Source organism: Lutjanus erythropterus, chromosome 20 (assembly GCF_056507025.1).
Source record: "Lutjanus erythropterus isolate fLutEry1 chromosome 20, fLutEry1.hap2, whole genome shotgun sequence".
Taxonomy (NCBI): Eukaryota; Metazoa; Chordata; class Actinopteri; order Lutjaniformes; family Lutjanidae; genus Lutjanus; species Lutjanus erythropterus.
The window spans coordinates 10,087,278-10,111,757 of NC_139336.1; the positions used below are offsets into that span (position 1 = coordinate 10,087,278).

Genomic DNA, 24,480 nt, shown 5'->3' on the forward strand with positions numbered 1-24,480 from the left:
CTGTAAATACTTGTAGTTTTCAGCTGCTTTCTGGACTGAAAGTCGCTTCATGCTCCATTTCTCTTGACTAAATTGAGAAATAACAATAAAAAAAAAGAAACAGTAAAAACTCATTCCAACTGCAGGATCTTTTGAATGCAAAAGTGAAACCATGAGACGCAGAGCCAGTGAAGCTGAGGGATGGTACATGATGGCCATCTCCTGGTTGATTACCAAACTGCAAGCAGTGTTGAGCGACAGATACCCAGCTTGTGGACTCTTATCTGCTCTCTGCCAATATGAGTCAGTGCTTTAATACCAGTCTTCTTACACAAGCAACCCTGACTCCACATCTCCAGCTCCTCCAGCCCATGCTGAAAGCAGTTAAGCACCGAGATCCGACGGAGCGTAAGCCGGAGGAGGCACCAGCTGTTTGAACTGGTCAGCTTTGAGCGCGTGCCAGTTTCTGCGGAGCAGTTGGCAGACCAGCTGAAAGTGGAGTAAACGTTTCAGGCAAGAGGGCTTTTCTTTCACTGCGGTGCATACTGTTCACTAAAGAGCACGATATTAAGAGCATTTTACACCTGTTCTGTTCAATAAACACAAGGATACCTTTGTGCTTTCACTTTTATGAACCAAAAAGAAACCTAACATGAGAGCCTCACTCCAGGGTTAGCAGACTGATTAAATATTAGGATCTTATCACAAGTAACACGCTTCAAAACATGACTTTTTGTGATAAATATGCACAGGCAACACCTCACGGAGAAAATAGAGCTTGCATGGGTGCCACCTGATGAAGATGAATACAAATATTTAGCGAGAAAAACTTCATATTAACAGAAACCAAATAGTTAAATGTAGTTGGAGAAAAAAAACTTTCATTTGTCAAGGGCCCTTTCAGTCTTTTTTTTTTCATCCTGTGGCTCATTTACTACAAATAACATCCCTGCTGTTTGGGCTGTTTTTCAAGGAGAATTCTGATCATTTTCCAAGTTGTTTTTATGTTCATATTGAATAACAAATCTAATAGCTGATATTTGAAAGATGAGTTGGGTGATTCATCATTTCTTCTCCTTCTTCTTTTTTGGCCTTACATTATTGTTGCTTGGTAACATGGTTACAGGAGCAGACTGATCTGAAAGGTCTGCGCTGCATTACCATGCAGTAAAACTGCAGGAGACATAAATAACAGCAGACATGATGTTCACTTTGATGGATTACTGAAGTCAAGTTTCAAGTCTCAAGCAAGTTAACTTTCATACCACAATGCGAAGAAGGCTGGATGGAGGAAAAACAAAATTAAGACACTACATCATGTTGAAAATATTCACTACAAGTGATTTATGGTAAATGGACTACAAAAGAAGTTTTCAAAGAGGAATGTAGGCCTCATCAGGGGGGTAAAATTATTACATTAGTTATGAAAAGGAGATCACATCAAATAGCTTAAATAAGTAATTTGGTTAAAGTGATATTCAGAGATACAGTATTGGAGAATTTTACATTTTTCCCACTTTCCCAGAGTCAGACATTAATAAATGCCTTTGGACAGACCTTTTTTATGCATTTGGTGTAGTCTGAAGTAAAACAGCAATATGAGGCTATCTTTGCTCAAATGCTGAGTGTCTATAGAGGTGAGGCTCAACTTGCAGCAATGCGCTAAATCTGGCCTGTGATAAAGTACTGGGTGGCCCAACAATCATTTTCTAATTCACAATGGAAATTAATTGATTCAGACTGGACATTTTTTGCGTGTTTCTACATGAATAACTTCATAAAAGGTTCAATAATGTGCTCTGGCTGTTACTTGGGGAGCTGCACACACTGAAAGAGCTTAAACATGCTATTTATTATTATTACAAATCGAGCATTTGAGTGATTGCGTGGTGGAAGAAGCAGCTATATTAAGTGTTGTATTAACTCTGATATTTACAACTAAAATGCAATTGCAGCTATTACATGCAGAATAATCTGAGGCCTAGTGTCAGTCCTTGTACCAAATTAATTTAGTTAATAAGTTCAATTAATAAATCAGTTAATTTGAAATAAAGAAATTGTATTTTTTGGAATTGTGTCTGTTAAATGTTAATGTTTGTTCATCAACTGCCCACCAGTCTCCTGTCATTTTGCAAAAGTGGCCCCCAGGCAAAAGTTGAGCATCCCTGGTCTATAGGATCAGATGACATACTCATGATCCCAGAGACATACTGGAATAGAGCCAAACTAAACAAAACTTAAACTTAAAAAAAAAAAAAATGTAAAAAGGTATTCTACTTAAATCACTGATTCATGAATCCTACTAATTAACAGGTTATCATTTCCACAATATTTTAGACCTGCAACTCATAAGCAAACTTTTTAACAGAAGCTACTGGCCTACAGAATGAACCACAGACCACAGGTTCTGTTTTTCTCAAGTAAGGTCCCCCCTACAACCGTGTTTTTTCAAACCTTTTACACAACGTACCACCTCAGAAAATGTTAAACTCTCCAAGTACCACCTTAATGTACCAGTAGGTGCTAACAGGCACCGTGGACACTTCACTGGTTAAGTAGCCATTAGCTACTGTTGTGCTCGTTTCACTGACGTCCACTTCATTTTCAGCACGGCTGCTAGAAATATTCTCCTCATCTGCACTTCTTTTCATTATAGGAGCTACAACTGCTGTGTTTTTGAAGCACTCATTTTCAGGCTCCTCATTTTACCTCTGCTTACTATCTTGTCATTGTTTAGCTCAAAACTAAAGGTGGTCATGGAATACTTGCATGATCATGACTACACTGAAATAAAGAAACAAAAAACTTATTTTTTACTCATATTTCAGAGATCTTTTATTTATTTTCATTTATTTTCATTTGAAATTGTGTGGTATTTTGAGTAATATTGTATGTTTTTTAAATAACTTTATTAAAAAAAAAATCTGCCATTTCTCCACATACCACCAGTGGTACTTGTACCACATTTTAAAACAAATATATAAACTTTTCATAGACCCCTTGACAGAGTACCACTGTCTTACATCAATTTCCCGTTTCTAAAGTGTGTTAGAAACTTTTTGATCAAATGTTTAGATAATGATCATACTGTAAAATCCTGGTGGAAGACAGTTTCCAAAGTGTTTCCAAGTTTTCATTGAACCCTCATCCAAGTAACGGTGATAAATTGAAACAAAAACTTTAACATTACTCCATCTGATCAAACCTTACAAGTTATCTGGAATAAAAAAGACAATAAATAATTTTTTTTCACTGTAAGAATTCCAAACATCTTTACCACCCTTCTGATTAATTTGATTTGGTAAGTTAAGAAGCATTCTGACTTTGGATTTGAATTGACTGTGCTTCACTGTGTGTATGTGTTGTATCTTTAGCAACCTACATTTCCACACTTTACAAACCAACTCTCAGCTTCAATACAATATCCTGTTCATTTCTACACAAACACATACAGCTGTACGTTTGACAGAGACAGCTCTTTGCCTTTATCTGTGATACAGTATAATCACTGAAATGTTCAACTTGCTTCTGATCTCAGAGGTCATGGACATTAAACATGTCCATATATGTTATATATGTTATTTTAGCTTATTATATCTCAGGTTTCTAACTGGAGGAAAATAAACTAAATCTACTTTTTCCACAATTAAATAGACAAATTCTTCTGACAGTAAAAACTGAAGCGTGATAAATGTGAAGCTGCTGATTCTCTGGTTACCGTCCTACCCCACCTCTCATTACTTTCTAATACTGAGCAGATACTCTTGGGACCTTGCAGCTTCCCTGAGGAGATAATCCATTGGTAAATGACCACGCTCACAACTTAAACAGCTGCTATCGAGAGCTGTCCAGTGCAACAATTGGCTGTTTGAAAGAATACAACCATATATCTGTGGTGTATTTGAAAAAGGCCTGTGCTTTGATTAAACAGTATGGACAAAATGACCGACACAGACAGGATATTGGTTGGAACTCAGATGTTATGAAATGTGCCCTAGCTCTCATGCCATCCAGCTATGTTGTGAAATTTATAGTGTCTGATAAGACACACCAGCGGCGGATATTGCGGATAATATAGAAACGGTGAGAAAAGTCACACTGAATACAAAGACACTGTGTGAGGAATTTAATTCAACATAGAACATGGAACAAGTACAAAAATAAGGATGTGTAATGGTTTTGACAAATTCTTAGTAGTAAAAGAAAAAAATAAATATAAACATTATGGTTTTTACAAGTCACTGTTTTCTGAACTGGAGTCACTGGAACTGCTGGTGGCAGAATCTGAAGAACTGCTGCAGACGGTGTGATGAGACGCAGCTTGAGCACTTTTCTCTGGATGAAGGGAAGTAAAGGAGGCACCATCACCATTTAAATGCTACTGATGCTGATGGAATTTAAATTTATACAGTGTCTATTTGCAATAGGGTGAAAATAGGCACTATTCAGCTACTCACAGCTGACCTCCTTAGTTTGGCTGTAAAGGCCGAATTGACTGAAGATTGCAGGTTGCGGTGAATAAATGGGGTTAAGCACAGGACTCTCCTGTGGCAAAGTATGATGTGAGTCCTTTCCTCAGATATTAGGATTCGACAGTGGGAACTTTTAGACTTAGCTGACCTATTATTCCAATTTTTATTATTATTTACAATTTCCAGCCAGTTTGGTTAGGTTTAGGCAAAAAAAAAAAAAATGACTTGGTGCTTGGCTTTTCCATCCCAGGTGCAAACAGCAGCTGCCTTTAAATCATTAGGCAATTAACAGCTTAATATCAAATGATTCAAAAGGAGATGGCAACAAGGCTTCATACTTACTTTGGAATTTCTTAAACTTCTTATAGAGACAAGACTTGACATATTGCTCCAGCTCACGCAGAGTGGACGGCTTCAGTATCTCAAAGTCGATCTCGATCTCATCCGGGTTGGAGTCACACACTGAGGGTTCTAATGTTTGAATGATGTGCACCACGCGGCCAAGCTTCATGCCAGGTAACCGGTTAATATCCAGGCTCAGCTGGTGCTTCTCGTCGTATGTCATCGGTAGAGAGTCATCATCTGAATCCCAGTCCTTGCTTCCCTTCCATGGCCGCCTGACATTCAATAGAGAGCGGTCAAAGGTTTCCATGTGGAAGTGACATACTGTGAAAATTAGAGCTCTTCAGTTATGTGAAACATCCTTACCTGGAGCTGGACTTTGTGCTGTCTTTATTTAGCCTGCTGTCCTCTTTCTTGTCCTTCTCTTTTTTCTTCTTTGGTTTGATCCCGGGGACTTCAGAGAGGGCAGTGAGCTGCTCATGAACAGCTTTAAGCTGGGTGGAGTGTCAACAGAAATTAGCTAGTGAAGTGCAACAGTTGTATTAAAATTATAAGTGCCAAGAAAAATAGCAGCACTAAGAAAAGAAGAGGTGGGAGCCAGACAGTAGTTTCTGTTTACTAGTAAACTGCAGGGGATGCAGCATTAAGTCTAAGAATAAAGACAGAAATCTCATTGAGTGATTTGCTGCACAGTATTTTATCAGTCCACAATATCCGTTTTTGAATTGAGGACTCGGAGAAGGGAAGAAACATGTCATCTGAAATACTTTATGCATCTATTTCTCCCTGCTGTATATTTGAGAGCCAGAATATAAGGTGACAGAAATATTACTGTGTAAATGTTATCATAAGGTATCAACAGAGTGCGAGCCAAATCTCATTGCATGCAAAATCTCTTTCAGAATCGTCCTGTCTGTATTGTGCAGTTTGCTGGTCATCTGATCCCACTGTGTTTATATACTGCATGGTGCCCGTTACACTTGAGGCACACATTTCCCATCAACAGATTTTAAAAAAATGTGCAACAACTTGTGTGCACAAATTGCACCTGCCACCCCATGAGAGGAGATGCACAACCAGCACACTGTCAGGGATGATTTCTTGGCATGGAAATATAGAGAACAGTTTACCCAGACACATGGTCAAGACTGTTACAATATTACAGTGCAGTCGAAGCTCTGCTTGCCATCAACCAAGCTGCTTTCTGCATCAAAGGACTCTGAAGAAGCACCTTGAGGAAACCAAGTTCTTTTTTGTCACACACTAATGAGGGCCTAACATTGAGGACAGAGCGTGTTGTTGCTGGTGTGCTGATTGTAAAGTCTGCAAAGGGAAATTGGGCTTGGGATTTTGGGCTATAAAATTTGACTTGACTTGTCCAAACTGCAGATTATATTGCAAATTAGCCACAAATATCATCCGCTCATTCAACACGATTCACGTTTTTGGAAGAACGAATTCAACAGAAAAGGCAGTGAGTAACTTAAAGCTGCTGTCAAATAGACAATGGTGTTATATAACAAGTCTCTGAGTTAGAGATCTGCGTGGAAACCCACCTGCTTTATACCCACCTGTTCTTGCAACTCAGCAAGTCGGGTGGCCCGCTCCTCTGCTGCCTCTGATTTGTCCAAGTGGGAGGAGCCTGCACTTTTGGCAGGCACAACACTCGCCGGTGACATTAACTCCACCGGCTCATCTGGCATCTTTGCAAACCTTTTCTCAAACACACCCTGGAGCAAACACACACACAGTGATGAAAGATGAACTGAGTGAAAAAGAAAACCAGTGAAACTATTTAAAGTTTTTTAATTAAGTGTCAAAGCACACCTGAAGTTTTCTGGCCTGAGTGACGACGACGTGATTTGGAGGATTGTATTTGTAGCAGTTGGAAAAAATTAACCTAACGTCTGCAGCAAAGGCTTGTGCATCCAAGTATTCACCTCCATCCATCTTTTTCTGGAAATTAAAAAGTTTTCAAAGACAACATCCATCATGAAGATTAGATGAGCTGTGGAGAAAATATTTATAGATGTATTTAAATACGCAGTTCATACTTGGACAGTGCTGAGATCCATGGGGTATTTGATGATGTCGTGGTAATCGTGCAGCCCCAGGGCCTCGGTGTCAACAGGTTTGTAGAAAGGCCAGGCGTAGGCTTCGTGTTTCTTAGACAGCATTTCCTTCAGGATGTCGTTGCAATACTTGAGCTGTTCGTTCAGTCCACCCTGCTCACCTTCTTGTTGAGGGAGGGGAGGGTTGGTGGCTTGGCTTGAGCTTCTGTGTCTCCTCTTGGCTTCTGGTGTATCACTCAAGCTGCTTATGGCTGCTGACAACAAATCAGTAGAAGCGCTGTCCTTTCGCTTCAGCCCTCTTTTCTAGATTAGTACAAGAAAAACACCACAATGAAAAATTCTCCCTGTGCTTTGTGATTTTAAAATAATATGATTGAGGGTCAGAGGCATAAATCATGACTCACTTTTGGGGAGGTCTCTGGTGAGTGTTTGTGCAGTGAGGATGAGCTGGAAGGTGTGTGGCTGGGCTGAGATGTGGGCGTTGTAGCTGAAGTATGTGTGCTCACAGATGCACTCTGCCTGCCTGTACAAAAATACATATTTTAGAAAATAATATAATTTCTTTCCCATTTTCTAAAACATGCTTTAGATTTTTTTTCTTTTTAATAGCTTTTCCACTTATGTTTGATCAGCACTAAATAGGTAGCACATCTTTCTGTGTTGCACTGGCCAATGCCTGCATTCATAAGGCCGATAAACAAAAAACGTCTGCAGAAACATCTGCAGGCAGTCTTGTCAGTGTGGCTGCAGTGGAACAACATAAGCGGTCCCCCTTGTCAGTTTTGGGAAGGTTTCAAGCTCTGTATTACAACTCTCATGCATCTTGCTGTAAACGTTTGCCCAACTTTTCTCAGTCACCATTGTCTTTTCTAAATGATCAATATAAGATAGTTTGGAGCACTGAGCAGTGTCATTTCAGAGAGAAACAGAGTGGCAGAGGGTTACTGTGCAGGCTTAAATATGCACCTTTTACTAACACAATAATGCATAATAGGAGAAACACATATGATGACATTCACAATGTTTTGCATGCTTGCAAAATACTGAGGGCAAAATTAGGGAAAAGCACATTTTTAAAGTAAGATCTTGGTTTCACTTTTTGACCTTCCATTAAAAAGACAATATTAAAACTGAAAGCAGGGCCTACATGGATTCGTGTTTAGAAATCCACACAGATTGTTCTCAGAGAATTTCCATCCCATAATGTGACCTGATTTTTTTTTTTGACCTGATATTATGTATATTTTTCCTAAAAAAAAAAAAGTATAGACTCGTACAAACATAACCCCTATAACACAACCTGCCTTCATGTATTTCCATATTTTTTCCTCATTATTTTACTGTAGTCTGGATGCTTTAATAAGCCAAAACATCTGTATTTTACATTGTGGTATCTTTCTGGTGCATTTACAAATCCTAATGATTCTACCTTTACTAACTATTCACTGTTAAGAAAATCACTTCATTACCTTGAGTGACACTTTTCTTGCCTTTCCCTTTGGCTGCATGAGGAAAAACCTCCACTTCCCTCTGCGGCATCTGGGCTACTTTTTGCAAGAAAATCTTTTCCAAGGCGAGGGCCATCAGCACTATGTCATCTGTAGGCTGGAGGACAGAGAGGAAATCTGTGAGGGCTTAAGTTGTCTGTGCGGCGAACCAGCGTGGTGCATTTGCAATCACAAAGCTCCTCACCTTGTTATAAATGTAGCAGTTGGTGAACATGGTGTTGAAGTCTTGCAAACATTCACTGGCACTCCAATAGTAGTTGTTCTCTAGTCGTTTCTTGATGGTCCCCATGTCCATGGGAGATGTTATTATTGTATGATAATCCTAATTAAGAAAAAGAGTCAATGTGTCATGAACACAGTCTTGCTTTTTGTTTATGTCCTGCATCTTCAAAAAGATCTACTAAAGTCTGGCTGATGAAGAAAAGCTTTGTACAGTCCCTGCATTTCAGTTCTTAAGGCATTTCACTTCCAGGATCTTTCCAGTTTATTACAATTTGGATCTTATCTTGATTTTTCGATAGTTTTGGCCATAATTCCTATGGTCCTAAAAAGATAATACTCACCATGTTGATAAACTGAGACCTGAGAACATGGCCACATTGTTCAGATGAAATCCAATGAGGCATGAAAACAAGCACTCAGACAGTCAGACAGGCTTTAAACAAACCACCAGGTAAGCCAAACTTATTTGGAAATCAAAGTGAAACAAAGGCGAACAGTTAAGTTATAACCAAACTGTCAGTGTGCTGTAATTGTCCGTGCACAGTTTTCCTGCACAATGAGGGACTATGTCTCACATAGATGGGTTCACTTTCAGTTTTACAGTCTTACAAAGTGTTTTAGATAATCTGGCTAAAATCCAATCTCAACATCTGGCCAACTGTGTTTATTATCTTGTCTGACTTTACTATCAGCAGCAATTATTTCATAAGTACACTGTTTTCAAAACTAATACAAATGATAGCCAAAACTATGTAAATAACAGCCAAGTTGTAATAAAGTGGACTTATTCTTCCATTAGTCATGCAGATAGTTTTATTTGCCCAGTTTCTGATACAGATATCTGTATCAGCAATTTCTACACTCTGCCAAGAGAGGTGAATCAAATTTTGCTTGAAATTCTACCTCGACACCAACCTTTCATTTCAGAAAACTGCCCCAGTAACTCTGGATAATCCACCGTGTTAACTGGAAATAATTAAGAACTACAGGAGGGACTAATAGTCCCTATAAAATCAGTCAATCAATTACATTAATTCCAGAACTAACATGTCTAATTTGAAGCTACTTTAATTAAGTAAGTACTGACTACCACATGTGGAGATGTTTAAAATGCAGTAACATTTAAGGCTGCCTATTTCAGGTTATTTTTGGCTTATTTGTTATGATTTATGTGTGGGTATAAGCTGTAAATACTGACTGTAAGTGGCAGTGTAACACCACATCCCACTGTCTCTATACTCATTCTGTTGTGTTGTTAAAGTGGGGTGAGCATGAGGATTAGGAGGCAAACAACAACAAGCGAGAACCAAAAAGCAGTGTTAAGCTTAAAGATCATCAACAGCGGCAGTGAAAGAAAAACAAAAACAGAGGAAATTTAAGGATTTAGGAAAAGTTTTACTTCAGAAAGAAAAGAGAAAAGCAGACACTTTCCCACAAAGCAAGACAAACACACATTTGACATTTTAGAGTGATCACAGGCAGTTACACAGTGGGGGCTGGTGTGTGTAAAAATTCACCTGATTCAGGTCTCCAAACCCTATATGCCTATTTGTTTGTAAATAACATGAAAACTGGAAAGAAAGTATTTCATAGCAAGTGCACAGCGGCCTTTAACAGAGATAGTTATCATGATTTCAGTTAGTAAAAGAACATATCACAAAGAGTGGATTTACAGCTTCCCACAGGCATTGTGGAGACGAGTTTATTTTAGTATATATGTGTTTTTGACTTGCAAAATCAGGGCAGGTGGTTAGCTACATTACAAATTGATAATTGTTAAAAATCTGCCTAATAATTAAAAAAAAACAATGACATGTATGTATTTGTTTTGAGAACATAAATTATTTAAAACTTGCAAAAGGCACAACACACTGCTATATGTTTTGATAAATGCTCGATTTGAAGCATCTTTAAAGGTCTCAAGAACATTTGCAAATTACTCACTGATAGCCCAAGAGCAACTGCATCAACAGGCTGGTGGAAAGGCCAGGCGAACTGGTGCCGCCACAGGGATTTGACCACTACATTCTGCATAAACTGCAGCTGGTTGGTCCTCCGGCCGGGTTTGTTGGGGTTGGTCACCTCAGGAGGGGGAGGATTAACAATCTGTGGGGGGTTCAGGTCTGTGTCCGCTGACATGACAACAGCAGCTGGAAGCGACTGGTCTTCAACAGATGTTATCTTCTGTGAATTCTGTAACTCTTGAATGTGAGCTCATGAAACTCTCTGAGGGAACACCGGCCCACTTCATTCATAGTTTTCATACCACACAATATGATCTGTTGACATAAAAACAGAGTTATGAGAGTGTGGCAGGTCAGAGATCAATCCTCCTTATAAGAACTCACAAGCAAATTTAATCTAAATTCAGACAGACACAACTCAACAGACTCCATACTGTCAGAGTTTACCTTGATATGTACAATAAAACAATGAATTTGAAAAGAAGTCAATGAACATCTCACATTAATCAATCTGTCTACATTTATAGTAGTATGATACTGAGCTGTGGGTGCATGTTGGCATGTTTTACAACTTCAGTGATTGCTTCTAATGTTTTGTTTACTTTTTGGACAACCAAGGAGTGCCTGTATCATGGTGACTGTAGGGCTGCAACAAACAATTATTTTCACTGTCAATTAATCTGTTGATTATTTTCTCAATTAATTGATGAGTTGTTTGGGCCATAAAATGTCAGAAAACAGTGAAAAATTTGAAAAAAAAAAAAGTGTTTCCCAAAGTCCAAGATGATGTCTTAAAATGTCTTGTGTTCCCCACAACGATATTCAGTTAACTATCAGAGAGAAGAAAAAAAAGGAAAAAACAGAAAATATTCACTTTTAAGAAGCTGAGATCAGAGATTTGGACTTTATTTTCTTAAAACAAACAAACAAACAAAAATAAAACAATTAATCCATGTAATAAAATAATTGCAGCTTAATTTAATAATCGATTAGCAAGGGATTAATCATTACAGCTCCAGCTGACCGATATGTTTGCTATACTTGGTTATTGTTAAATGACTAAAAAAAATAAATTTTAAATTGTAGCTTTCCATATTTTGTGGGAAATGTATAGTTGATTAATACTTTTAATTATTAATTACACATTGCTAATTTGCTAGTGGAGTAGTTAGAGGATTAGGTTAACGTTAGTATAAAATGTTCAGTTAATCCTAAGGTGTTTCATTGTTACTTCATAAAATTAATAAGACATCAATTAGGCAAAAGGAATGAGGACACTGATTTTGCAAACACAGCTGGTGAGACAGTTGAAGAAGACTTGGACACTGAAACTGTGTTGCTTCAGTAAAGCTGATAGCAATTGACAAACCTGCTGGCTTTAACTGGCAATATATTGACATTACCTCTGTACTGGTGAAAATTTTTAACATTTTAGCTAAGTTTTAGCATTGGAGAGGCAGTAATGAACTCGTTTGTCAAGTTGTCAGGTCTTCAAAAAGTACAATAAGTATTGCACGAAACCTGCTACAGGGAAAGCTAACGGGCTGAGCTAATGTTTAAGGTTGTATCTACCGTTAATGTTGGAAGCTACAATTAACGCTAGTGTATTATTAGCGTCACTTGGCTAATTAGCTAGGCTACCTGGCGAAAGTAGACGTGCATAGTGCCATCAAGTGATAAGCAGAAGTTGTAAGGAGTACTAGTTAGCATAGCTAACTGTATTCCATAATATCTGACCTACTTGGGACTACTCATACAATGGTCAAGTCCGACAGTCCTTCTTTGTTTTGAGGAGGTAAAGTTTCAGCACAAAGTTTTCACACAGCCTTGGCGGAGCTAGCGTTACCTTACAGCCAGGTTAACTAACATTAGCTGTTATCTTCCCACAACGACAACGTGAATATGTGCTCGTTTCGCAGGGGATGATGGGAGAGTCACTGCCAAAACAACATACAAGATAACAGTGCATTCATGTGGGGTCGGAATACTGGGAAAAAAGAATTTCCGAATGGGAAAATTCACATGAATGCCCCCTGAAGTCGGAACAGCAACTCGTAAAGTTGGGAAAAAAAATATTACACGAGTTGCCGTGTGTTGACGTCATACATTCAGAAATATAGTGGATGAGAGTAAATGTTTGGTTGATAACTTTTTACGAATTCAGGTAAGTGTACAACATTTTTGGTCACATGTAATTTGTATTATAGTATGAAGTTGCAAGCGTTAGTTGCTGTCCAGACATACATAAATAAGAAATTTTATTAATTAGCATTAACCCTGAAAACAAGTCCCCTACTCTATGCCAGTGTACCCTACTATTAGTAGCATCCATGTTGTTTCCACTTCACGACTTAAAAGCACATGAACACACCAAAATAGGAGAAACGACTTCCCATCTCGGACACTGGGACCGTCCGAGGACTAGAACTTGAATGCACCATTAGCTGCAGAAGTTATTACTAACTCGTTTTCATAGGAATGCACATTGGGAGAGGAGTTCAGGGGCTAATCGACATCAGAGGCGGTTACAACCCGCCCAGAAACCGGAATAAATACCTAACTCCAAAGAACACAGCTAGATCAACTTTGAGCTTAAAAACTTTCTAACTAAAACAAACCTGCTGCTATCCTTCCTCGTTAGCTTCATCGCTCGAGCAGTCTAAACCAAGGTGTACCACACCGCCACCTACTGCGGTGGAGGGTGTAGTCATATCAATATAATATTCTAATAATAGACAATAGTTTGTATTGACGGTGATTTTAGCATTTCAGGCTATATTCTTAGAAAGTAGCATAACTCTGACCGTACTCTAGACCTTTTCACAGCAGCTATTTTGACATGAAATAGTAGGTAATCACGGGTGTTTCCAATGATACTCATTAAAGTTTCGTAAAGGTTAAACAGTTAAGGTGCTGCTACTGTGCATTTTGGCTCACTGGAAAGGCTCTGCTACACTAAATGGAATAGGCCCTTAATTAGTATCACTGGTGAGACCTATGTTCACCCTAGTATTGCATATCAATATGGCTACCATGAAAAACTGTCCTTGATTAGTCAAATTTTGGCATATTGGTAGTTATTTATCAGTGATAGTGCACATTAATTAGCATAAATGAATTTTTAAATGTGCCACAGTTGACCGATTCACTTAATTTGCAGCCTCTGACTAACGTGATCAACCAATGAATCAATCAAACCTTTTTGTATAGCACTTTTCATACAGTTTAGTGCAATTGAAAGGGTTTAACTGGCAATAAGACAGTGAAGACTGTACTAGAGTGAAATAAAAAGTATAGACAAAATAGAGAAAAAAGACAGTAAAAATTATGACAATGGTATACAATAAAAATATATTTAAACTCAAATAAAATAGTCAGATAAAACCCAGCCTGAGAACTAGATAGGTAGAAAGACGATAAAAGAAATTTAAAACAAAACCATTCTTAGTCAAAAATCGGGCAGAAGAGGTGCGTTTTAAGTTTGCAAAACTGATGAAAACACACTGATGTATTCCATGTAAGAGTATACATTAAAAAAAAAACCTTACAACCACCCAGAAGAAAATGACAAATTAAGTATTTTTGCTTTTGACGTTTATTGTCCCTCATTAGTTTCCGTTGCTTCTGAGGGCAGTGCGCATGCGCACAGAAGCACCACCGCACCACATTCCCCGCTTCTCCTCGCAGGCAAACATCCAGGAGCAAAGCCAATTGATTTATGCATCCTCAATGACCGCCTGAATAAAAAAAAATACCGTCATTTTCCCCCGATCTTCCCGAGGAATAACAATCTGACCGTGAGGCTGCAGTAAATCCTGGTGAGTTTCGGCTTTTGACTCATTCCTCATTGTTTGAATGGAGGGCCCCTCCGTGGAAGCTCAGCCAATTTGTCAACAGCATCAATGCATTTAAAGCAGACGGCTACATGATCAGACTACCATTAGCTCTAGTTTAAACCCAGCGGGTTTAAGATTGGTTTGACCTCTTTCTGTCGTGATTCAAATCCTTAATGTGGAGATAAATATCTAACTGAAAGTATTCTGATAGGTTTTCTTGCCAGAATTGTTGTCAGCCAAGGCCCTTTGTTTCATATTTCCTCTTTTCATATTTATTGCATTTGAACACAAATTTACTTTAACGTGTCTCTTATTAATACCAAGTACTCATATAATCTTAGTTGACTGTATACAGTGTTTCTATCTAGTCATTTTACCTCTGACAAAGCTAATTATCGTGAGCTAGCTGAATGCTAGCAGAAATGGCTACATTAAATTTATGGTGTTAGGAGAAAGCAGCTGCACATTTCATGGCTGTTTACAACTAAACATTAGGAATGAACTGCATTCTGTGCCAGTAGTTTTATTACAGCATTTACTGATAATTACACTATCATTCCCAGTGGTCGCATATTTATGAATTGTCTGAAATAGCTGCCATAGTTTACACGACTAGCATAGATAACAGTTTGGTCAGTTAAAGCATGTACTATATAGCTCTATTAAAAATCATATGAATTCTATATCAGTGTTACAGGTTGAATCATTGTGATGATTGTAATCACTGGAGCATAGCTGTGTCCTTATAATGCAGACCTTTTAAATCTGTTCTGATATTTTATATTTGAATACTGGTAGATCGGGATGCACAATATTGGATTTTTTCATATATGCCAGGCCTACATTTCCAACTCATTATGGCCGGTTGTTGATGTTGATACTGATGTAAGCACCTATACATGCATTTCTCCGGCAGTGGAATTAAAACCACTTATATTGTGATGGCTTCCTGGCAGACTTTGACATAAAATACAGTACATATCAAAATGTACAGAGAAAATAGCCAAAGAATAAGCAGCAAAATTAGAAAACTGCTGCTGACAGATTTTTGCTGGTTTCTGTTTCTTCTTGATCCTCACAAATTTGATAACAACCCTGATAATGGACAGTTAAATTTGTAGTAGGGTTGCACAAAATGGTTAAAAGAAAACAAAATCAAAACGGTATTGTGATTATTTTGCTAGATACTGTGATTGAAGTATGTTTGACAATAGGTGGCAGTGGTTGTTTTTGCATCACAATTATAGTTTCACCAAAAAAAAAAAAAAAGAAAGAAAGAACATAAAATAATAACGATGAGATGATATTTGTTGGAGTCTGTACCAAGTAATCATGTTTTTTCTATCTACATAATAAGTTTTGCAGGCCAGGCCATAATTAAAGTGTCACCAACCTCTCATAATGGCAGAAACGTTCATTTCAGGCCCAAACAATAATTAATTTTTTAATTAAAAGTTGTCATGTTGCTGTGTCTTTTCAAATCCTTAGCCTGTATTCAGTTTGTTTCACATTGTTTCTCTTTGGTTGTCTGTGAATCTAAGAGCTCTTACTAACATAGAGAATTAAATTCATAACTTGTTTCAATATCTGTCACTTCTCGCTGTTAGGATTGTGCTCAATAGATGCTAATTTCCTCACCATGGCAACAGAAGATAAGAAACCAGAGACTGACACGAAACCTCCAGTTGTACCATCAGCATCTGCCAGTCAAAGCAAGGTTTGGATTTCTTGAATATTTTCAATGTTTTTTTTTCCTCTGCAGGTTCCCACTCTGTTTTAACTGCAGCACTTTGCTTTTTAAGCGTGTTAATTGTAGGCAGTTTGAGGAAATATGCAAAGGTGGGATTTGGAGACATTTCTGTTTTTGTTTTTCTTTCACGTCACGTTTGATTTTGGATAAATGTTTGCCCATCCGTCACACATCAGGGGGTAGAGCTTTAAATGTCATGTTTTCATTTCCAGTCTGCACCTGCCAAGCCAAACTACAGCCTGAAATTCACATTAGCGGGACACACTAAAGCTGTCTCCTCTGTCAAATTCAGCCCGAGCGGAGAATGGCTCGCCAGCTCATGTGAGTTTACTGTCCATGTCTCTGTCATGTTTCATGTTTCAAAGCAAATTAGGCTGCAACTAATGGTTATTTTTACTTTGGATAATCTGCAAATTATTGTTTGTATTTATTGTTTAACCTATGAAATGTTAAAAATAGTGAAAGATTGGCAACCACAAAAACATTTATTGTCTGTTAACCTGCGATGCCATATTATTTACAGTAATGAACCTTGATTTACGGAGGCTGTAGCAACACTGAATGCATATTTATTTTCTCTCTGCAGCTGCTGATAAACTCATCAAAATCTGGGGAGCATATGACGGCAAGTTTGAGAAAACCATCTCTGGACACAAACTTGTGAGTGTGACAGATCCTCATCTTTACTGCTACAGTGTTTTTGGTTTATGTTTTGAAAGATCGGACCAGTTTACAGTTTTACCAATACTGATCATTGTTTTTGTTCGGCCTCCTTATTACTTTCAGGGTGTGTTTGTATTTATTTGAAGAGATTACTTGTGGTGCTGCTGTGTGATACTTTCTTGTCACAAATACTGCTTGTTTTTGTGTGTGTATCTGCATGTGAAAAGCTGCACGACACCACGTTCCTCTCACAAGTTTAATGTGGCAGTGTGTAACTGTCCGAGGCTGCACACTGTTTCTCATAGGGGTGTTTATTGGCTGAAACATTTTACTGAAAACCAATAATAACAATAGATGTTTAAAAGAATCGATGCCAAATGGGTAGTGTGTGAATATTGATGTATCAGGGATGTATCAGACTCAATCCGCTAATTCTTAATATGTACTGAGAATTATATAAACATACTTTTACTGCACCAGCTGTCACCATTGCTCACTTTGTAGTCAGCCATAGTTTCATTATTTATTTTTCTTGCATTGGTCCCATCTTTGCCTTCGTAATCAGTGCCATGGCGTGAGTGCTGTGTAGAGATGCAACAGTATGAAAATTTCATATCATGATTGTAGTGCTCAAAAGTATCACAGGTTTCAGTTTTATCATGGTGTTGATAAAATGTGCTGAAATTGTTCAGAAAGTACTGATAGACACACACTGAAATCAGTTCGCCAAGTTTTATATTGTAAACTTGTCTGTGTTTTGAAATGGTGTCATTTCCTTCGTGATGTCGATGTTTTCATCAGCGAAAATCAGAACCACATTGCTCCTGCGCCTGAGAGACTGTTGATAACTTTGGTTTAGGATCCGGACTATACTGGATTTTTGGGGCTGTTTGCAAATATTAGGGAGTAAAAAAATTCTGATATCAATATATCAGATGATATTCCTTATACAGACTATAATATACAGAATGTAGAGTATAGACATGTTTTGGCAGTGATCCCTCAAATGTGCTTATGAAACAGTTATGACAAAGATATGTTATGGAGGCGGGATATCTTACAGTTTAACAATAAGCTTAATTGTCCAAAATGTTGTCAGGGCTTTCAACTGTATTTTTAATAATTGTACTTATCTAAAAAATAAAAAAACAACAAAAAAAGACCAAACTTTCTGTATATATTTAACCTAAATTAAGAAAAAGGATCAAATATATGTAAATTATAGCCTTTGAAGCTTAAAAAAAATCTAAAAAAATAAAAATAATTTGCATTATGTTCTGTTAAAAGAGTTCTCATATAGGTGAATATTGGACAGCTTATATGCCGATACGATATGGCAGTGATAGGCCAATGATGTCGGTATCAGGAATTTTATTGCAGTTTACCGTCAAACCAATTATCATTTCATCCCGACTACTATGTTCCTTATTATTTCTCATGTATCTGCAGGGTATATCTGATGTGGCCTGGTCCTCTGACTCCAACCTGCTGGTGTCTGCATCTGATGACAAAACCCTGAAGATCTGGGACGTCAGCTCGGTAAGAGAGCGATTGAAATACTGAAGTCTAGTCGCTTGTTTAAAGGGTTTCTCACTCACCAATGCACTGACCATCGCACCTCATTGATTCAAGTTATTGATCGCTGGCAGAACAATCCGATCATTATGCTACACGCTAATTCCTTCCACAGAGTTTCACAGTATTGCTGAACCGAACATGCTGTGAGCAGCAGCGGCTCACTCGCTGTCTTGTAACATCATACATTCATGAAGTATGAAAATGAAATCCATGCGCACTTTAGGCTTCATGTCCGTAGTGTCTGTTGATGTAAAACTTTAATCACCTTTAAAGCTGCAGCATTAACGAGCTGAAGGTGGTCGAACACTGGTTCTGCTTTGAGTAAGAGGTATTGTTTTGTTACTGGTGAGAATGTGACATTGCATCTCATTTTTCTTTAATCAAGGGAAAATGCTTAAAAACTCTAAAAGGTCACAGCAACTACGTCTTCTGCTGCAACTTCAACCCCCAGTCCAATCTCATCGTGTCAGGATCGGTGAGTATGAGGCTTTTGGCCTGAAACAAGCAGTAAATGGAAAACAGATGTTAGACCTTTACTAAAGCACTCAGTTTGAGCATTAGAAGCACGTCTCTGTGTGGTTTTGATAGTTTGTCTTTTGCTTCCAGTTTGATGAGAGTGTCAGGATATGGGACGTGAAGACAGGGAAATGTTTGAAAACACTGCCGGCTCATTCCGACCCCGTCTCGGCCGTAAGTTCGTTTTTATTCTCAACATCAGAGGAGTCTTCTAGACTGATGATGCACACGGTTTAAGTAACGTGATGTGGTGTCTCCTCTCCCAGGTTCATTTCAACAGAGACGGCTCCCTGATCGTGTCCAGTAGCTACGATGGCCTTTGGTAAGAACAAACCATCTTTTGTTCATTTTTTTTGTTTTTACACGTATCTGTCATGTTGCATCTTCGCTCTCAGTAACAGCACATATTTAAAAGTCACAATAGGAAATGTTAGATTATGCGAGATGTAAGATTATTTTTTTGGGCTTTTTGCCTGGGATTTGGATAGGGACAGCTGACAGGAAGCGGGGTAAAGAGAGGGGGACGACATGTAGCAAATGGGCCGCAGGCGGAAACTGAACCGGTGGCCGCTGCAGGGGACCAACGTCCTCAGTAAATGGGGCGCACACTCTGCCAGCTGAGCTATGGAGATGCCCTGACTGCTGCGTTTAACATGTTTGTCCCAGTACTACACACGGTTAGGTGCCATTAGCTTTTCTGGTTTCAGAAATTCAGTTTTATTCGTACCCTTATTAAAGGGTAACCACTGCAGCTGGCAGAGGAGAAACTGAGCTGCAGTGTAATCCCTCTGGGCAGCTTCACACTGTCCTCTTAAAGTGCTTGTTTTTCCACTGACGGGCTCAGATAGTTATTATAAGTGTCAGCATTATGGAGACGATCGCTACAGGGAAGGACCATTTGCAAAAGACATAAGATGCATTCTCTTCAGAGATGGGAAATAACGAAGTTAAGTGGATTTTTCAGCAACTTTCTGCTTTTACTCCCCACATTTTAACACATACATACTTTCTACTTCATACATTTTCAAAACAGGTTTGTTACTTCAGTTTAATGCATTTCTGGGAACTTGTTGATTATTTTGTATTTGCAGTTTCATGTGCAGCCTTCCCAAAATCAAGACCCATTTCAATCTAAATGGATGGGACACCAACGCAGATTCCTTGGTCTGTCCATCAGTGCACATCAGAATGACAGATCTAACAAAATAAAACCCAAGTTAAAGACGTAACAAGGTCCAAACAATGTAAAAGATGTCACAAGACTTAACAAGACCTGAAAAACCTAACAAGATGTAAAAGATGTAACAAGACAAAAATGATGTGACAAAGATGAAAACAACGTAAAAGACATAACAAAACATGAAAGACGTACCAAGACAAAACAGAGGGGGGGACTCAAACTTTGCACATTAACAGTCAGTAGAAATGTCATTCAGAGAACTTCTTACTCTGAATACAAAGCCTGTACTTTTTTATTTTTACTTTAGTAAAGAAGTTGAATCAGTACTTACACTTTGATCGATCTTTTGCAAGTAACTGCACAGCTGCTCAGACAGTCTGAACCTGTCGGTGGTAAAACAAGCAACATTCTCCTGAGCTGAAGAGCAGACTGAAACGTACAAACATGCTGTTTGTAAAGGTCTGTGTTGAAGCTGTTTCCATATGGTGTTAAACAGTAAGTTACTTAAAGCATCTTAACACTACATGAAAACCAATTAGATCTGATGATAAACTTCATGAAAATTGCATAATACATGTGATAATCGTGCTGCTGTCTGTGTCTCTGACAGCTGTTGTGTCTCTGCAGACACACTTCGGTTATCATGAGTGCTTTGGAAAAAAAACAAAACAAAACCAAAAAAAAGCTTGTCTGGTTTCGTCTGGCAGCGCTGCCCACGGTACATATTTGTGTTGTCGTGCTCAATCCGCGAGAAGCCTTTCTTCCACAGAGGAATAAAATGTTCTGCTTCACGTTTGTCGCCTCTGTCATTCACTGTTGACGCTTCTTTTTATTTAAAATCCTGATTCAGTCTGGACGACTTGCATCTCTACTGATAAATTCTGTCTCCTCTACTGCTTGTTGTTTGCTGATTGTGTTAACTAGCAATGAAATACTTTGTAAGCCCAACAATTAAATAATAATTTGTTCTTTTTGTTTCTTTTTTTGCAGCCGAATCTGGGACACAGCCTCGGGGCAGTGTTTAAAGACCCTCATAGGTAAGACTAATTTGTATGTGCAGAGCGTTCAGGCCATCTTCAATCCCCATGATACTTTTGCATTTAGTGCTGATTATCACCTCATTTTCACTTCATTTATTATAGAAAAAATGGTGTAATTGTTTATTTATTATGTGTTAATTAGCACCAGAAATCTCTAATCATAAAATGTGTGAAAAAGTCAACTTAAAGTATGAGGTATTTACATAAGGTTTAGCCGTGTTTGCGTGCTGACTGTGCTCCTGCTGTTGTGTTTCGGTCAGATGACGACAACCCTCCTGTGTCATTTGTGAAGTTTTCCCCCAACGGGAAGTACATCCTGGCTGCTACACTGGACAAGTGAGTATGACATATCTGCAGAAGAGTAAAATCAGTGCTCCTTTTTTATTGGAAATTGGAAATTATACTTTTTATTTACATAGTTTTCACCAGCAGATGGCGGTGTAACACTATAATAATCTGTCCTCAGTTTTTCCGCAGTTTTTTATAAACAGAGTGTCATGACATGTGTACGATCACAAGATTATTGGTTTATAAAGTTGTGTTGATGTTAGCTGTTTAACAGATGCACCTCTGCGTTTGTGTTCACTTTTCAGCACGCTGAAGCTGTGGGACTACAGTAAAGGAAAGGTGAGCTTCTCTGACAACTGAATTCTGACCATCTGATTTATGATGTTATTTTATTCTAACTGGTTGACTCCACTGAGCACGGCACGTCTGCGCCGCAGTTCTGATCTCTCTTCCACATGGCTGTAAGCCCAACCAGCAGCATTTCAGAAGCATTTCAGCAGCGGAGCGTTTTGTCAGCCCGATTATGTTAACTTGCTCAGATTTTGTTGATTAGGGCCTCTTTCCTTGCTGTTTGTGCTTCTACCATGGATAAGCAGGCTACGGGGTTAAATAGTTTCTTTTCTGTCTGTCTTTATGACTCTGCACAGGTTCTTTTATTTTGAAAATTGTCCGGATTCTCCCTTCCTTTTCTGTGTCCGACTTCCTGCCCATTCGATCTGCTTTGTACTAATTGACGCGGCATCTGTCAAAAATAGACTCTGCGCATATATGAAGCAGAGCAGAGAGCTGCTTCTGGAACACGCTGAGGCGCTGCTGGTGAAATCACAAGCATTGTGCAGCATAGCTGCAACCATCTCCAGCTGATGTGGCACAGCTGTAACGTGACGCAGCTGTGCCTGGTGGAATTTAGCCGTAAAATACAACCTTCATCCTGCAGGTTGTCTGTTTCTATTTTTTTTATTGAAACAGTGTAAATTAATAGGAACCAGTCTCATGTTCACTTGTGGTAAATGTATTAAGATGTTTGACATTTTTGATATGTTTAAAGGGATAGTTTGGATGATAATAGTACTATAGTCCATGTATCACCTGCAGTAGATGGCGGTTGACATGTCCCCAGTTTGGAGAAGTAGAGAGGGTTAGAGAGTATGCTAGAATACATTAATAATTTATATAAGCCAAATATCTCTCTTTCTACTGATACTGATTTCAGCTATGGAGATTGGTTGGTTTGGAGAGAGTGATAATTGACTTGTATAACAGCAGTTTCCTGTTAGAAAAGGCTGCCTGACCTAAAGCGGTGAAAATATTCGAATACTTTACAGTGTATACTTTAACTCATATTGTTTTTGTAGATGGCTAAAATATGTTGTGTTGCCGACCCTGTCCACAGCAGTATTTTGCTTAGGTTTCTACACTAACAGCCCCACGTCAAATAATCCAAATTATCTCTTCAGTGTTATGTACCAGTATATACTTGAATACATCTGTTGCTGATGATTATATTTTTGATCATGTGATACAGATAATTAACTTTTCGTTGCTCTTCCAACATTTCAGTGCTTGAAAACGTACACCGGCCATAAAAACGAGAAGTACTGCATATTTGCAAATTTCTCCGTCACTGGTGGAAAGGTAAGAACCCACGTGCGATTCTTTATTTTCTTTGGATTTCATTGCTTTAATAAACCACCTCCTGGCCTCGCCTGCACAGTTTGTATGTTTATGTTTAATGCCTTTGAAATGATTGGCGTGTGCGGCTAAACGTCACTCTGCCGTCTTGCAGTGGATCGTGTCGGGCTCCGAGGACAACATGGTTTATATCTGGAACCTGCAGACGAAGGAGATCGTGCAGAAACTGCAGGGCCACACAGGTGCAGGAGACACACCAGATCTTACTTTGTTTATTCAGTAACAATTGTTCAAAGAAAATTCAGAATCATGCAGATATTAGTTGCTGTGTGTAAATAAATAGTATTTTGGGCGTAATATGTTTTCATCCAGGACAGTTTCAATTTTCTTTCTCATCTCCTCTTTTCAGACGTCGTCATATCGACCGCCTGCCACCCAACAGAGAACATCATCGCATCTGCGGCTTTAGAAAATGACAAAACCATCAAGCTATGGAAAAGCGACTGCTAAGCCCCTTTCGGATCTTTTGGGCCATTCATATATCTTTTTTTTTTTATATATATTTTCTTTTTCTACGTTTTGTTGTAAGAAAAGAGGACTTGTTTTCTAACAGAGAGCTCCTGCGGGATGCGGAGGGCTTTCAGGTAATGAAATTCAGCGAGGAGAACCAAATGAGACACATCAGCCACACACAGTATCAGTCCGGCAGTGGAGATGTTCCCAGTCTGAGATATTCCATCTGTCTGTTAACATGTGCCAGATTTTGTTGTTGGTGACTTTTGTTCTACGTTGAAACAGTGTCGATATTCTGGTCCTGGTGCTTCAGTATTTTTGACGCTGCATTAACCCCGATGTCACTGCATCATACCAGCTCACACACGCACGCACACACACACGTTTTTCTGGTCTTGTAAGGATTATTTGGCCTTTCTATGATTTCTTTTGCCTTTAATTTGTGTAATTGTATAGAACTGTCTAAATGATCTCAAGCTCTAGGTTTAAAGGATATCTAAAGAGCCATTAGTTATTCATTTAAAAGGCACCACTATTAGTTTTTAGCTGCGACCAGCAGCTCTATTGGTCAGTTGCTCCCAACCCTTTTGCAGCCACAGTTTTCGACCTAAAAGGCTGGCATTTGACATGGAGGTGTGCATTTGAGTTCATGCCAAATTGACACCAAGTCCCGCCCCTGTTTGCTTTGTGCTCCAATGACAGCTGTGGTACCTCGCTTAACTTTTTCCTTTCCCATTTCCTGTACTGCCATATACCAGGCTAGTCTATGCTGAAAGGAAATGGATTTTGAAGATGTTGCTTGGGGATCTGTTAAAGCAACTTATTCACATCTTTAGTTAGCTAAACGCAAATGTTAGCAAAATGCTAGCCAAGTAGCTAGGCAGTGTTTTTCTAACATTAGCTAGCTTGTTAGCTTTCATTTTGC

At 38.6% G+C, this 24,480-nt stretch overlaps 2 protein-coding genes across 6 annotated transcripts; one reads left to right on the top strand and one right to left on the bottom strand.

The window, feature by feature from the left end:
* Nucleotides 1–4,090: 4,090 nt before the first annotated feature.
* LOC146308182 (bromodomain-containing protein 3-like) lies at nucleotides 4,091–13,229 on the bottom strand. 5 transcript variants are annotated; one of them, XM_084746662.1, is made up of 11 exons: nucleotides 13,178–13,229; nucleotides 10,540–10,874; nucleotides 8,558–8,695; nucleotides 8,335–8,470; nucleotides 7,270–7,388; nucleotides 6,848–7,168; nucleotides 6,621–6,749; nucleotides 6,365–6,523; nucleotides 5,160–5,287; nucleotides 4,794–5,068; nucleotides 4,091–4,314 (listed from the first exon to the last, which is right to left on the bottom strand). In XM_084746662.1, exons 2-11 carry the CDS (start codon nucleotides 10,732–10,734, stop codon nucleotides 4,211–4,213), a joined length of 1,704 nt encoding a protein of 567 aa, XP_084602788.1. In that variant the 5' UTR covers nucleotides 10,735–10,874; nucleotides 13,178–13,229; the 3' UTR covers nucleotides 4,091–4,210. The 5 variants fall into 5 exon arrangements, with proteins under 5 accessions (XP_084602788.1, XP_084602784.1, XP_084602787.1 ...); XM_084746658.1 differs by having other exon boundaries at nucleotides 6,350–6,523; XM_084746661.1 differs by lacking the exon at nucleotides 13,178–13,229 and adding an exon at nucleotides 12,931–13,124 and having other exon boundaries at nucleotides 6,350–6,523.
* A 957-nt stretch (nucleotides 13,230–14,186) lies between these two features.
* On the top strand, nucleotides 14,187–23,984 carry wdr5 (WD repeat domain 5). Its single transcript, XM_084746663.1, has 14 exons — nucleotides 14,187–14,377; nucleotides 16,003–16,112; nucleotides 16,358–16,466; nucleotides 16,732–16,805; nucleotides 18,258–18,347; nucleotides 18,772–18,861; nucleotides 18,993–19,076; nucleotides 19,169–19,224; nucleotides 21,073–21,119; nucleotides 21,383–21,458; nucleotides 21,716–21,749; nucleotides 22,971–23,045; nucleotides 23,197–23,284; nucleotides 23,452–23,984. The coding sequence occupies exons 2-14, from the start codon at nucleotides 16,035–16,037 to the stop codon at nucleotides 23,550–23,552; spliced, it is 1,002 nt and encodes a 333-aa protein (XP_084602789.1). The 5' UTR covers nucleotides 14,187–14,377; nucleotides 16,003–16,034; the 3' UTR covers nucleotides 23,553–23,984.
* Nucleotides 23,985–24,480: the final 496 nt, after the last annotated feature.

What these genes read in the sequence shown, in the direction of transcription:
- LOC146308182 (XM_084746658.1), bottom strand. Translation starts at nt 10,734, where the DNA reads ATGTCAGCGGACACAGACCTGAACCCCCCACAGATTGTTAATCCTCCC. An exon ending in ACTGCTACATTTATAACAAG is followed by an intron (nt 8,471 to 8,557) that starts GTGAGGAGCTTT and finishes TCTGTCCTCCAG; the next exon opens with CCTACAGATGACATAGTGCT. An exon ending in CACCAGAGACCTCCCCAAAA is followed by an intron (nt 7,169 to 7,269) that starts GTGAGTCATGAT and finishes GTACTAATCTAG; the next exon opens with AAAAGAGGGCTGAAGCGAAA.
- wdr5 (XM_084746663.1), top strand. Translation starts at nt 16,035, where the DNA reads ATGGCAACAGAAGATAAGAAACCAGAGACTGACACGAAACCTCCAGTT. An exon ending in CATCTGCCAGTCAAAGCAAG is followed by an intron (nt 16,113 to 16,357) that starts GTTTGGATTTCT and finishes TTTCATTTCCAG; the next exon opens with TCTGCACCTGCCAAGCCAAA. An exon ending in AGTAGCTACGATGGCCTTTG is followed by an intron (nt 19,225 to 21,072) that starts GTAAGAACAAAC and finishes CTTTTTTTGCAG; the next exon opens with CCGAATCTGGGACACAGCCT.